This window comes from Ascaphus truei, chromosome 7, assembly GCF_040206685.1.
Source record: "Ascaphus truei isolate aAscTru1 chromosome 7, aAscTru1.hap1, whole genome shotgun sequence".
NCBI classification, from domain to species: domain Eukaryota; kingdom Metazoa; phylum Chordata; class Amphibia; order Anura; family Ascaphidae; genus Ascaphus; species Ascaphus truei.
In genome coordinates this window covers 31064952-31080774 of record NC_134489.1, presented here as the reverse complement: position 1 = coordinate 31080774, position 15823 = coordinate 31064952, and the positions used below count along the sequence as shown (strand labels likewise).

General features: G+C 47.5%; 1 protein-coding gene across 1 annotated transcript in view; it reads left to right on the top strand.

Annotated features, from left to right (window-relative positions):
- Window positions 1-15823, top strand: part of LOC142498502 (extracellular calcium-sensing receptor-like) — a 56570-nt gene that overhangs the window by 32623 nt on the left and 8124 nt on the right. Inside the window, exons 3-4 of the mRNA XM_075606736.1 lie at window positions 3673-3900; window positions 6357-6480. Of these exons, the coding sequence (XP_075462851.1) occupies window positions 3673-3900; window positions 6357-6480 (352 nt within the window). The remainder of the gene's footprint in view (window positions 1-3672; window positions 3901-6356; window positions 6481-15823) is intronic.

The following is a 15823-nucleotide window of genomic DNA, read 5'->3' as shown; positions in this document are numbered from 1 at the left end:
CTGGGGGGGGGTGACTGACCTGGGGGGGGGGTGACTGACTGGGGGGGGTGGTGACTGATTGGGGGGGTGGTGACTGATTGGGGGGGGTGGTGACTGATTGGGGGGGTGGTGACTGATTGGGGGGTGGTGACTGATTGGGGGGGTACCTCTGGTGTCACACACATACACATGCTCCCATACACACATACACTTGCTCCCATACACTTGCTCCCATACACTTGCTCCCATACACATACACACATACACTTGCTCCCATACACATACACACTTGCTCCCATACACTTGCTCCCATACACACATACACTTGCTCCCATACACTTGCTCCCATACACATACACACATACACTTGCTCCCATACACATACACACATACACATGCTCCCATACACATACACTTGCTCCCATACACATACACACATACACTTGCTCCCTTACACATACACACATACACTTGCTCCCATACACATACACTTGCTCCCATACACATACACACATACACTTGCTCCCATACACATACTGCACCGACACACTTTATTCGAGCAAATACCCGGTATGTACCTGGCAGATACCTGGAATGCGCCGCTCCTAACCTCTGACAAGCCCCGTTGCATTTGCCTTCCCAGCCTGGGTTCATGCCTGGCTGATGGGCGGCTGATCTGTTAAATGATAATGATTAGGATTTAATAGGCTGCAATGCTTCGCGTGTCTACCAGATGGCATAAATTCATGAATTGTAATGCAGTTTATATATATATACTGTGCAGTATTGCAGCCAGCGGGAATAAAATGCTTCAATCCCTGCTTGGAAAATAACTCAATGCACTCGGGCAGAAAACAGTCACAAACCTCAATACACCCGGGTATACCCGTATTCGTGGGACTAGCCAAGTTCGAATAAAGTGTGTCGCCAGTGTACACACATACACTTGCTCCCATACACATACACACATACACTTGCTCCCATACACATACACACATACACTTGCTCCCATACACATACACACTTGCTCCCATACACATACACACATACACATGCTCCCATACACATACACTTGCTCCCATACACATGCTCCCATACACATACACACTTGCTCCCATACACATACACTTGCTCCCATACACTTGCTCACACACACACACACGGGGGGTGGGAAGGAAAGGCCACGACCAGCACCACCACCACGCTCCGCCCCCACCCACCCCCCACTCGTGGGGGGGGGGCAGGCCGACACCCCCCCCCATACCTCACGTGGGCATATTGGAAGCTTTGGGGAGGCAGGGTGGGTGGGAGGCACGTGGCGAGGTATCCCCCAGGGGCAGTCAGCCCCGCAGTGGCCGCCACTACCCTGCTCCCCTCGCCGGCATGTCTTCACAGTGCGTGGCCAAGCAGCTTTGCAGACTGCTTCTTCCCCCCAGCCCGCGGCGGCATGAAGCTAGCTGGCGGGGAGGCGGCAGGGTAGTTGGGAGTCACGTGGTGAGGTCCGAGTCCCCCCCCCCCGCACGTCAACCGGGCTGCCAGCAGTGGGGACCTCCCGCCCGGGGCAGCGATCGGTGGATCGAGGGGGAAGGGGACAGGAGCAGGGGACAGGAGGACGGGAAGGGGACAGGAGCAGGGGACAGGCGGAGGGGAAGGGGACAGGAGCAGGGGACAGGAGGAGGGGAAGGGGACAGGAGCAGGGGACAGGCGGAGGGAAAGGGACAGGAGAAGGGGACAGGAGGAGGGGAAGGGGACAGGAGCAGGGGACAGGAGGAGGGGAAGGGGACAGGAGCAGGGGAATGGAGGAGGGGAAGGGGACAGGACCAGACGAAGGGGACAGGAGCAGGGGACGGGGACAGGAGGAGGGGACAGGAGAGCTGCGCGGTGGGGAGTAGGGAGCCATGTAGGGACCAGGGGGATCACAGGGAAGGAGCAGAGGGGCCGCAGCATGGCGTGTACTTACTCTTGATGTCCGGGCAGAAAGAATGGCCGCTCGTTGGGGGCGGGCTCATATAGAGCCTGGCCGCGCGCACACAAATCCTGGAGCGCGCGCCAATCAGCAGTCAGGTAGGGAGTTTTTTTTTGGTTTTTTTTGGGTTTTTTTAAGCGCGAGCAGGGAAATTTCAGCGTGAACGGGGGAAATTTAAAAAAAAAAAACACGTGTGCTGCTTGGGCCAATGTTTACTCGCCTTGGGGTTAAATCCACCCGCCCCGGGCGAATAAATGTATAGGATTGTCGAACACTGTATATATATATATATACAGTGTTCGACAAACCTATACATTTGCTCGCCCCGGGCGAGTGGATTTAACCCCTGCGCGAGTAAATATTGGCCCAAGCAGCACACGTTTGGTACTAGGTGGCAAGTAGATTTTTTGTGTGGCGAGTAGATTTTTTGGTGACTTGTCAACCACTGTATATATATATATATATATACAGTGTTCGACAAACCTATACAATTGCTCGCCCCGGGCGAGTGGATTTAACCCCCGGGCGAGTAAATATTGGCCCAAGCAGCACACGTTTGGTACTAGGTGACGAGTAGATTTTTTTGTGTGGCGAGTAGATTTTTTGGTGATTTATCAACCACTGTATATATATATATATATAATATTATATATATATATATATATATATATATATATATATATATATATATATATATATATATATATAGCTATATGCAATATGGTGGAGGTTTTTGTGTCAACTTTTTTACCACCATAAAATCTAATGTGTGGTTAAACCTACCCAGCCTTAAATTGCAAAGCCGGCCGCACACTGATGAGGTTGAAACAGTAAAGATTCACTGCATAATAAAAGAATTTCAAAACAAAAAGCTATCTGTGAGTAGGATTACTGGCTTTGCATCTTACCCCATGCTGTGCTGAATAGCTATGAAATGCTTATGGCGACGGTCAGGCTGAGGTCGCTGGAAAATCAAATAGAGATGACTTCTAGCGATCATGACCGCTCCGTCGCGTCGCGCTTACTATAAGCACACGCGACGACTGTAATGCATTTGTTTTGCCGCGACGTCGCTTCGCTGTTGCCGGCACTATTAACACAGCCTAACGCAGCAAGCATAAGCTTATAAGGGTTCCATGTAATAATAGATTTGAGGCAAAAGGTGACACTGTATGCTCATTTGCATGTCATTTTCCAGAATCCTTTATTGCAGTGTAAGCACTGTATGCTACAGTAGGTGATAAAGGCGAAAAGCAGGGTTGTAGACCTTTCTAAGATGTGAATGTGCTGACAAGCAATATTTTTATTTGAGATATATCACAGCATTTGAATTATGGTGATGATACTGTCTACATTAATTGTTAAACCCCACAAAAATATTCTTTAAAAACTGCTTTGTCTTCAGAAATTTCAAGCAGTCATTTAGGTTTAGCTGACGGAAAACTGATGTAGAAAAAAAGCATTTATTTGTTAAATGTGATGCTTTATTGCATCAACATAGCACAATGGATCATCTCCTTCTCTCCCTGTACAACATGATTTATAAAAAGGCTTTTAATCAACCAGTTACAGGGATCAAAACTTGGTATACATTTATTTTTGTCTGTGTATAGTACAAGTTATTTAACATGACAATCATTTGCAAAACACAGAACTAGTTCAGTTTAAAAATAGAAGTACATTCTCTCAGAAAATTATCCCTGCTTTAATGATGTCTTTCCTTTCAGCTGCTTCATTACGTCAAAAAAGTAAAGTTCAACAACACTGCTGGGGAGACGATATTTTTTGATGAGAATGGTGATGTTCCCATGTATTTAGATATCTTGAACTGGCAGCTCTTCCCTAACCGGAGCACTCAGTACGTCCACATTGGCAGCTATGATTCCAGCGCTCCGATAGGCCATGAACTGCAGATTGACCAAAGCAGAATCTTATGGATTGGAGGACAGAGTCACGTAAGTATTATTATACAGCTCTCATTATAAGGTGTTAACTGTGTTTAAAGGAACTTTTAGCTGCTTCCTGATGCAAGTACAGGTCTCTATTTATACTGTAAATTCACAAATAAACTCATTGTTAGCTTTTTTACCCGGCTTCGCCCGGGGAATGTATCTCCCCCCCGGTTGGTACATCTCCCCCCGCTGCTGGCACATCTCCACCCCCCTCCCCCCTGCTGCTGGAACATCTCCCCGCCCCCCCTGCCCCCCCCACCCCGCTGCTGCCGGAACATCTCCCCACGCTGCTACCGCATCTGATCTCATTGCTGGCACATCTCCCCGCCCCCTCTACCCCCCCCCCCTTCTCCCGGCTCATCTCGCTTTAGGCTGTGGTCTCGCTGCTGCTGAGCTCACTCATGCTTGAGAGCGGTGACGTCACCAGCTCTTCAAGCATGAGCGATTTTTTTTAGAGCAGGAGCGGGGGGCGTGGCTATTAGGGACGGGAGCTTTCTCTGTGTCTGTCTCTGTGTGTGTCTGTGTGTCTGTATCCTCACTTACTCTGTTTTTTACCCCCTCCCTCACTCACAGTTTTCTCCACCTATCTCACTCAATTTTCTCCCCCCCTTTACTCACTCCATTTCTCTCCCCCTCACTCTCTCCATTTTCTTTTCCCCCTCACTCCGTGTTCTCCCCTTCACTCACTCTGTTTTCTCCCCCTCCCTCACTCACTCCGTTTTCTCCCCCTCCCTCCCTCACAACATTTTCTCCCCCTCACACACTCTATTTTCTCCCCCTCACTCACTCTGTTTTCTCCCCTCACTCACTCTGTTTTCTCCCCCTTACTCACTCTGTTTTCTCCCCTCACTCACTCTGTTTTCTCCCCCTTACTCACTCTGTTTTCTCTCCCCCTCCCTCCCTCCGTTTTCTTCCACACTCACTCACTCTGTTTTCTCCCCCACTCACTCCATTTTCTCCCACCCTAAATCACTCTGTTTTCTCCTCCTTCACTCACTCCATTTTCTTCCCCCCCCCCACTCACTCCATTTTCTCTCCTCCCTCCCTCGCTCTGTTTTCTTCCCCCTCACTTACTCTGTTTTCTCCCCCCCTCACTCACTCCATTTTCTCCCCCCTCACTCACTCTGTATTCTCCCCCACTCATTCAATTTTCTCCCCCCCACTCACTTCATTTCCCCCCCCTCACTCCGTTCCCCCCCCTTCCCCGGCACATCTCCCCTGCACATCTCACATCAGACACACAGCACCGAAGCATGCAAGGACACACCCCCTCCCTTAGTAGCCACGCCCCCACCCCTCCTCTTACATTGCTGGACAGCCAGGGAAAATTAGAATGTCCATAACTTGGGAGGTGAGTCACATACAATAGGAAGCTCGAATAGTTGCATTGACCTACAAATCCGCAGCAGAATGTCCAGTGAAAGTTTTGTGGTGCTACGTGGTGCCGTTTGTGAGATATCGATGCTTCTGACATACAGTACAAACAAACGGAAAACTTAGAATTATAGTATAGATAAGTTGTACTACTGTATATACAGTAATTTCATGTATTGTACACAAGCCTAAAAAATTACCTGCTTAAAACATACTGCTATCTCTGTCCCTTCTTCACCCCCTTAGTGTGTCCAAAATAGTATTGAAAAGCAGAGAAACCTGTTTCTGATACAATTTAACGGAGTATTCTATAAATGTACAAACGAAAAACACATAAGGCAAGATTCACTAAGCTCTGGTAAGGAGTATCCAAGCTAGATCCTTCGTTAAAGTCAATGGCAGTTGATGTGGGATGGAGCTCCATTATCTGAGCTTAGTGATTTCCAACTTTAGTAATCCTTTACTGTATATATAAGGATATATAATCAGAGACTATATAATCAGAGATAATATAATCAGAGACTGTGCATGAGATCAGTCTGAGATCCACGACTGGAACATTCACTAATCATGTATAGTTTTAGGATTAAATAGCTATGCAAAACTCCCCCCTCCCCCCAAAGATAAAAGCATATGAATTTTGCACATGGTTTTATCTGCTGATATAACTCAACCTGTCAACCCCATTGGTAATGGGATATTAGGGCTATAGAAATCCCCTATAGAAATCCCAATTTGCACTGGTAACCCCAAAAATTGAGTAAAACGTTTGAGATGGAAGTTTAGTGGTATTTTTTATATCTGGGTAAATAAAAGAGGCAGCAGAGATAAGATTTTGGAACTAGAATATACATCATGCACTATACCATAATGGCTATGTACTCTGAACTATAATACCAACAACCCAACACTTCCTAACTGATTCACTGCAACCACTTATATTTCCATGCTTATATCATGGCCACGGAGAATAGACCTTGTGCTTGTGTTGATGCTATTGATATTGATATATAGACTCAATAGACACACGCAATTGTATTGTACAATGGACATAACATAATTCTTCTCAGCTCACTTTCTTTCAGGCTCCTTTATCAGTCTGCAGTGCCCCATGCCCAAAAGGCCAACGAACAGCCACACGCCAAGGGCAAAAGGTCTGCTGTTTTGATTGTTTACCATGCTCCGAAGGGGAGATCCTCAACCCTGCAGGTGTGTAATACTTACACTTACACATAGTGCACTTCCAACATGTGTTACTAATTTAATTACTGAAAAAGATTAGCAAATCATTATTACCCTGAAATCTATGGTTAATCCTTCCTATACTGTACCTGAAGGCTGGATTGTGTAATCCACAGGGTGTATTAGTAATAATGATAATAAATCCGCAAAACGCGAATCACCCTTTTTTAGATTGATTCGCTGAAATCTGCGGACCATAGGAACCGGCCGATCCACTGATGATCCAAATTCGCCAAACAAATTTGCCCATCTCTACGTATCACTTTATTTTGCAACATAGAATAGGGTGCAGGGGTTTGCTCCTAATTATAAATTCTCAAAAAATCAATATACTGTAGACATACTATAAATGATAGTTTGATGCGCATGAAGAGATTGCAAAACAATGGATTAGGAAACCATATTGAAATCCTTGTGTGAATTTGGACAACTCTTTCTTGGAACCTATTAACTTTAAAAGAGAAGAACGCTGCTGTACTTGTAGAAAAGAGAAATCCCTTAGTGGTGCACTACACCTTGTAGAAATGATTGAATTCAAACTTCAAACTTTAATAGACATGGTTTTAAAACAAAGGTGAATATATAACAGACAAAAACAACCAAACAGTGTTAATAATATACTGCTGCGGTAGACTTTATTCTAACAAATCACCGATTTGTACCTGGCAGGTACCTGGAATGTGACACAGTTCACCTGGAGCATGCCGCGTTCCAAACCAGGGGTGATGCCCGGCTGACACGCGGCTGATGTGTTAATTTAAAATGGTTCAGGATTTATTAGGCTGCAATGCTTCGCGTGTCCGCCAGATGGCATAAAATCATGAATTGTAATGCAGTATATATATATACTGTACAGTATATATATATACTGTATAACAACAACCCCTATAACCCCTAACATACAGTAGTGTACACATACAGTACTGTACAGTATATGCACATCAATGATACTACTGTATGGGCCGGCGGGGGCGAGATGTGTTTGCAGCAGAGAGAGATCCGCTGCTCTCTCTGCGCAAACATAGGCACATTAAAAATTATTTAAAATACATTTTTATTTATAGTGTAGATGTGCAGGGGGTCTCCGGAGCTGAAGTGCGTTGGTTTCAGGTCTGGGGACCCCCTGCTCCCCGAGATACAGACCCCTTTATGAGGTGCCGGTATCCCTCTGCATTTAAAAGTCCCGATCACGTGACCGCGACCTGTAAACCAAGCAGAGGGATACCGGCACCCCCTAAAGGGGCCTGTATCTCGGGGACCAGGGGGTCCCCGGATCTGAAACCAACGCGGTTCTGCTCCGGAGACCCTCTGCACATGTACAGTATGAATAAAAAACATTTATAAATAAAAACTCATTCCTTACCTTAGCGGCTATGTGCTACGGTAACGAAGCAGCATTTCTGTATTTTAATAATATTGTACAGTGAGCAGGGGGTTCCCTGAGCCAGAAATTAATGCTCAGGGGACCCCCTGCTCCTGCACAATATTATTAAAAATACAGAAATGCTGCTTCATTACCATAGCGTATAGCCCCTAAGGCAATGAAGGGGTTAACCCACTGTGCCCGCTTTATTGTGGGTAGCGGGGGTGGGTGAAGGGGGTATTTGGACCTTGGTGTGAGTTTAGGGCTTGCGCAGGGGTTGCGGGTGCACTTAACCCCTTCACGACCGTACTGCTGCGGCCAAGTTTATTCGAGCATTTGCCCGTTCTTGGCCGCAGCAGTATCCTGGCGCGCGCCGGAGGGTGACGGGCGCGCGCCGAAGCAGCGGAAGAGCGCCCTCCGATCGGGGCGCTCTCCCTACCGCTGCCGGGTCCGCCGGGTCCCCCGGAACCCCCTGCCGCCGTCCCGCGATCGCGGGACACCAGGGCTCCCTCGGGGAGCCCTGGACGCGCGTGCAGGGGGCGCTGGCTCCCGATGACGCGTGACCGCGCGTCGAGGGGCGGCCACTAGCAAGCCGGGAAATCTCCCGGCTTGCGGAACTGGCCACACTTCAATAAAGTGTGTCGCCAGTGTAGCAGTTAATACCGCTACGGTCATGAAGGGGTTAAGCCCTCCCGCTACCCCCCTCAAGCCCTAAACAACCACCGTTTGGGCTAATACCCCCTTCACCCACCCCCACTACCCACAATAACAAAAAATCACACACAGCAGCCGCCAAAAAATAAATAAATAAATCTAAATAAATAAATAAATAAATGACTATAAATAAATACATTTGAAATACATTTTTATTTATAGTGTAGATGTGCAGGGGGTCTCCGGAGCTGAAGCGCGTTGGTTTCAGGTCGGGGGACCCCCTGCTCCCCGAGATACAGACCCCTTTATGAGGTGCCGGTATCCCTCTGCGTTTCAAGGTCCCGATCACGTGACCGCGGCCTGTAAACCAAGCAGGTGGATACCTGCACCCCCTAAAGGGGTCTGTATATCGGGGAGCAAGGGGACCCTGGACCTAAATTCAAAGCGGTTCTGCTCCAGAGACCCTCTGCACATGTACAGTATAAATAAAACACACACATCAATAAAGAATCGTTCTTTACCTTAGCGGCTATACGCTATGGCAATGAAGCAGCATTTCTGTATTTTAATAATATTGTACAGTGAGCAGGGGGTTCCCTGAGCCAGAAATTAATGCTCAGGGGACCCCCTGCTCCTGCACAATATTATTAAAAATACAGAAATGCTGCTTCATTACCATAGCGTACAGCCGCTAAGGCAATGAAGGGGTTAACCCACTGTGCCCGCTTTATTGTGGGTAGCGGGGGTGGGTGAAGGGGGTATTTGGACCTTGGTGTGAGTTTAGGGCTTGCGCAGGGGTTGCGGGTGCACTTAACCCCTTCACGACCGTACTGCTGCGGCCAAGTTTATTCGAGCATTTGCCCGTTCTTGGCCGCAGCAGTATCCTGGCGCGCGCCGGAGGGTGACGGGCGCGCGCCGAAGCAGCGGAAGAGCGCCCTCCGATCGGGGCGCTCTCCCTACCGCTGCCGGGTCGGCCGGGTCCCCCGGAACCCCCTGCCGCCGTCCCGCGAACGCGGGACACCAGGGCTCCCTCGGGGAGCCCTGGACGCGCGTGCAGGGGGCGCTGGCTCCCGATGACGCGTGACCGCGCGTCGGTGACCGCGCGTCGGTGACGCGCGGCACGCCGAGGGGCGGCCACTAGCAAGCCGGGAAATCTCCCGGCTTGCGGAACTGGCCACACTTCAATAAAGTGTGTCGCCAGTGTAGCAGTTAATACCGCTACGGTCATGAAGGGGTTAAGCCCTCCCGCTACCCCCCTCAAGCCCTAAACAACCACCGTTTGGGCTAATACCCCCTTCACCCACCCCCACTACCCACAATAACAAAAAATCACACACAGCAGCCGCCAAAAAATAAATAAATAAATCTAAATAAATAAATAAATAAATGACTATAAATAAATACATTTGAAATACATTTTTATTTATAGTGTAGATGTGCAGGGGGTCTCCGGAGCTGAAGCGCGTTGGTTTCAGGTCGGGCGACCCCCTGCTCCCCGAGATACAGACCCCTTTATGAGGTGCCGGTATCCCTCTGCGTTTCAAGGTCCCGATCACGTGACCGCGGCCTGTAAACCAAGCAGGTGGATACCTGCACCCCCTAAAGGGGTCTGTATATCGGGGAGCAAGGGGACCCTGGACCTAAATTCAAAGCGGTTCTGCTCCAGAGACCCTCTGCACATGTACAGTATAAAAAAACACACACATCAATAAAGAATCGTTCTTTACCTTAGCGGCTATACGCTATGGCAATGAAGCAGCATTTCTGTATTTTAATAATATTGTACAGTGAGCAGGGGGTTCCCTGAGCCAGAAATTAATGCTCAGGGGACCCCCTGCTCCTGCACAATATTATTAAAAATACAGAAATGCTGCTTCATTACCATAGCGTATAGCCGCTAAGGCAATGAAGGGGTTAACCCACTGTGCCCGCTTTATTGTGGGTAGCGGGGGTGGGTGAAGGGGGTATTTGGACCTTGGTGTGAGTTTAGGGCTTGCGCAGGGGTTGCGGGTGCACTTAACCCCTTCACGACCGTACTGCTGCGGCCAAGTTTATTCGAGCATTTGCCCGTTCTTGGCCGCAGCAGTATCCTGGCGCGCGCCGGAGGGTGACGGGCGCGCGCCGAAGCAGCGGAAGAGCGCCCTCCGATCGGGGCGCTCTCCCTACCGCTGCCGGGTCCGCCGGGTCCCCCAGAACCCCCTGCGTATAGCCGCTAAGGCAATGAAGGGTTAAGGCAGAATAAACAATATATACATTACATACATATTTTTAATGTGAGTTTTAAACCTCCCTGCCTTCACTGTAATCTATGTAAAAAAAACTCCCCCTATTGTGTGTTTTAAACCTCCCTGCCTTCACTGTAATCTATGTAAAAAAAACCTTCCCCCTATTGTGTGTTTTAAACCTCCCTGCCTTCACTGTAATCTATGTAAAAAACCCTCCCCCTATTGTGTGTTTAAAACTTCCCTGCCTTCACTGTAATCTATGTAAAAAACCCTCCCCCTATTGTGTGTGAAGCTTCCCTGCCTTCACTGTAATCTATGTAAAAAACCCTCCCCCTATTGTGTGTGAAGCTTCCCTGCCTTCACTGAAATCTATGTAAACCCCCCTCCCCCTATTGTGTGTGAAGCTTCCCTGCCTTCACTGAAATCTATGTAAAAAACCCTCCCCCTATTGTGTCTGCTAAGCTTCCCTGCTTTGACCAATCTGTGTAAACCCCCCTCCCCCTATTGTGTCAGTTAAATCTGCCTGGCCTGTGTTTCTGTGGGTGCAGTGTACTGTATGTAAATGTGGGGAGGGGGATCCCGTGTAAATAACCACACCCACACCCACTACCCACTACCCATCTGCACATGGCCCCTACGCTGCTGCAAAAAAAGACAAAAATTAAAACATACAAAGTAATGTCCCCTAACCCCTTAATCACCATAGCGGTTATTAACCGCTACAGTCATTAAGGGGTTAACCCACCCTCACCCACCACTCGGGATGCCTACATACCCTCCCACACTAACCCCCCCCCGTGAGGCCTAACCACCCAGTACCCACAAGGGAGGCCTACCCGCATACCGTTGGGGAAACACCCCCCCCCCGTACCCACAATAAAAAATATACAGTGCCCCACAATAAACATCATTCTATTTATTAAATACATTACCCACCCCCTGTGCCCCCCTATAAATACAAGATTTATTCTTTTACATACAGGGTTCATAACGCAGCGCCACGCGAGTCCCCGGTGGCGGGGCACCTGGACAGACCTACAGTTTACCAGCAGCCCTTTTTACACAGGTTCTGGTGGCCTGCTGGTGGATCCCGCCAGCACAATGGCCCTCAGGTGGTCTCCTTGGGTCACCGTGGGACACAATTGGGTCCCCACGGTAGGCCCGCGGATGTCTGGGAGCCCCGGGTCAGACCCACAGGTGTCTGCGGGGCCTCGGGTGGTTCCCTCGGGGGTCTGGGGAACTCACGAGTGCTCACTACGGGTCCGCAGTGCCCAACAGAAGTGGGACCACACATCATCATCCCCACACCTACGGGTTGGAGGTGCCCCCACAGAAGTGGGACCACACATCGTCATCCCAGCATACTATGGGTCGGCGGTGTCCCACAGAAGTGGGACCACACATCTTCATCCCCGCATGTGTCACCCGTGGAACCACCAGCCTGCTACCCTTGGGATACCCGAGGATTCCCGCAGGTGGTCTCCAGAGGTCCCACGCAGAACCATGGAATAAACCCTGAATGTAAAAAAAATAAACCAAAATAAACCTGGCCTATACATTCAATACATACACCCTCCCCCCCAACACCTACAGTACAATAATGTGCAAAATAACTATTATCCAGATATGGATAATAGATTAATTGCCCATTATTAAAAACATTAACTAGCATATTCAAATAAATAAAGTACTACTGACCTCATCAATACGAAGTGTCCGTCGCCAGCAACCTCCTTGTCTTGCCCACAACATACATAGCAAATACAAAGCCAAGACATTGCAAATACATTCAGATATCAATTAACCCCTTAAACACCTTATCAGATAATAACCGCAAAGGTGATTAAGGGGTTAAGCCACACAGGCCCGATACCCACCCTTCACCCATGAATTTGTACAGTGGCTTCATCATGCAACTATATATATATACTGTATATATATACAGAGAGAGAGAGAGAGAGAGAGAGAGAGAGAGAGAGAGAGATACAGTATATATATATATATATATATATATATATATATATATATATATATATATATATACACAGTATATGCACACGATGAACCAATATACTGTACAAATAAATGTAGAAGGGTTATCAAAACCATACTGTCCTACAACCAAACACTTCTCCATACAGACACTGCATTAAAATCAATTTCCTTTAATAATCCTAACTGATCTCACAATCTATATCATCACAAACCAATGAAACACCTCACATTCCAATATAAATGATGCATAAAATCTATGCACCATATACATTCTGCAAATGAATCAACCAAGTAAACAAAAATCAATTAGCAATCATTATTTACATCCCTAAACAATTCACACTCCATCCCGAACAATGAAACAATTAACTAATTCACGCCTGGATCAGAACAATTTAGCCTGTGAATAAATATAAGTACCAACCAAAATGCAACCTTTAAAACCAAGGCTATCGCTGACCTGACCTCCCTCAAACACACAATACAATACCAAGGAATACATCTATCTAATTTTAAAATACTTTAAACTCACAATAATGCATAAGCATAGATAAATTAATTTAAAACACACCAAATCAAGCTTTTAAAACAACATCATTTCTTACCCTGTATGTATATATCTCTCTAGACATATATACATACATACATACAGTGGCAAGAAATGATATACCACAAAAAAAAATAATACACATGTTAAAAAACCTTTTGAAAAAATTAACAAGTTAAATAAAATACATTTCTTTAGTTCACTTACCATTACTTGCCCCCATCGATTCCCGTTGCGCAGCTTACTCATGAACCAATCCACGATCAGGAACCCATAAAATAATAAACCATAAAAAAATAAACATTAAACTAAAAATCCAAATCAATCCACGGGTCTTCTACTTGTAATCCATCTTCATCTGTATTCTTCTTTCTTCTATCTCCTTCCAGCGGGGCGGGGCGGGGTCTTCTCCCCATCTGCGGCCACGCCTGGGTCTTCTTTCTTCCGCGGAGGTCCTTCTTCCACGGCGTCTGGCTTCAAAATGAGACGACATAGGCTTTTAAAGGCCTATGATGTCACATTTTTCGTCATGGTTCCCACGGCCCTGATTGGGCCTTGAAAACCGTGTGTTTTGGCCGACAAAAAAAAAATGGCTTAACCCCTTAATCACCTTTGCGGTTATTATCTGATAAGGTGTTTAAGGGGTTAATTGATATCTGAATGTGTTTGCAATGTCTTGGCTTTGTATTTGCTATGTATGTTGTGGGCAAGACAAGGAGGTTGCTGGTGAAGGACACTTCGTATTGATGAGGTCAGTAGTACTTTATTTATTTGAATATGCTAGTTAATGTTTTTAATAATGGGCAATTAATCTATTATCCATATCTGGATAATAGTTATTTTGCACATTATTGTACTGTAGGTGTTGGGGGGGAGGGAGTATGTATTGAATGTATAGGCCAGGTTTATTTTGGTTTATTTTTTTTACATTCAGGGTTGGTTCCGTGGTTCTGCGTGGGACCTCTGGAGACCACCTGCGGGAATCCTCGGGAATCCCAAGGGTAGCAGGCTGGTGGTTCCACGGGTGACACATGCTGGGATGAAGATGTGTGGTCCCACTTCTGTGGGGGCACCACCGACCTGTAGTCTGCGGGGATGCGGATGTGTGGTCCCACTTCTGTGGGGGCACCTCCGACCCGTAAATGCGGGGATGATGATGTGTGGTCCCACTTCTGTGGGGGCACCGCGGACCCGTAGTGAGCGCTCGTGAGTTCCCCAGACCCCCGAGGGAACCACCCGAGGCCCCACAGACACCTGTGGGTCTGACCCGGGGCTCCCAGAAATCCGCGGGCCTACCGTAGGGACACAATTGTGTCCCACGGTGACCCAAGGAGACCACCTGAGGGCCATGGTGCTGGCAGGATCCACCAGCAGGCCTCCAGAACCTGTGTAAAAAGGGCTGCTGGTAAACTGTAGGTCTGTCCAGGTGCCCCGTCAGCCCACCGGGGACTCGTCTGGGGCTGCGTTATGAACCCTGTATGTGAAAGAATAAATCTTGTATTTATAGGGGGGCACAGGGGGTGGGTAATGTATTTAATAAATAGAATGATGTTTATTGTGGGACACTGTATTGTTTTAATTGTGGGTACTGGGGGTGGGGGGGGGGTTTCCCCAACGGTATGTGGGTAGGCCTCCCTTGTGGGTACTGGGTGGTTAGGCCTCACGGGGGGGGGTTAGTGTGGGAGGGTATGTAGGCATCTCGAGTGGTGGTTGAGGGTGGGTTAACCCCTTAATGACTGTAGCGGTTAATAACCGCTATGGTAATTAAGGGGTTAGGGGACATTACTTTGTATGTTTTAATTTTTGTCTCTTTTTTGCAGCAGCGGAGGGGCCATGTGCAGGTGGGTAGTGGGTAGTGGGTGTGGGTGTGGCTATTTACACGGGATCCCCCTCCCCACATTTACATACAGTACACTGCACCCACAGAAACACAGGCCAGGCAGATTTAACTGACACAATAGGGGGAGGGGGGTTTACACAGATTAGTCAAAGCAGGGAAGCTTAGCAGACACAATAGGGGGAGGGGGGTTTACATAGATTTCAGTGAAGGCAGGGAACCTTCACACACAATAGGGGGAGGGTTTTTTACATAGATTTCAGTGAAGGCAGCGAAGCTTCACACACAATAGGGGGAGTTTTTTTTTACATAGATTACAGTGAAGGCAGGGAGGTTTAAAACACACATTAAAAATATGTATGTAATGTATTTATTGTTTATTTTGCCTTAACCCTTCATTGCCTTAGCGGCTATACGCTATGGCAATGAAGCAGCATTTCTGTATTTTTAATAATATTGTGCAGGAGCAGGGGGTCCCCTGAGCATTAATTTCTGGCTCAGGGAACCTCCTGCTCACTGTACAATATTATTAAAATACAGAAATGCTGCTTCGTTACCAAAGCACATAGCCGCTAAGTTAAAGAACGATTCTTTATTGATGTGTGTGTTTTATGTATACTGTACATATGCAGAGGGTCTCTGGAGCAGAACCGCGTTGGATTTAGGTCCGGGGACCCCCTGCTCCCCGA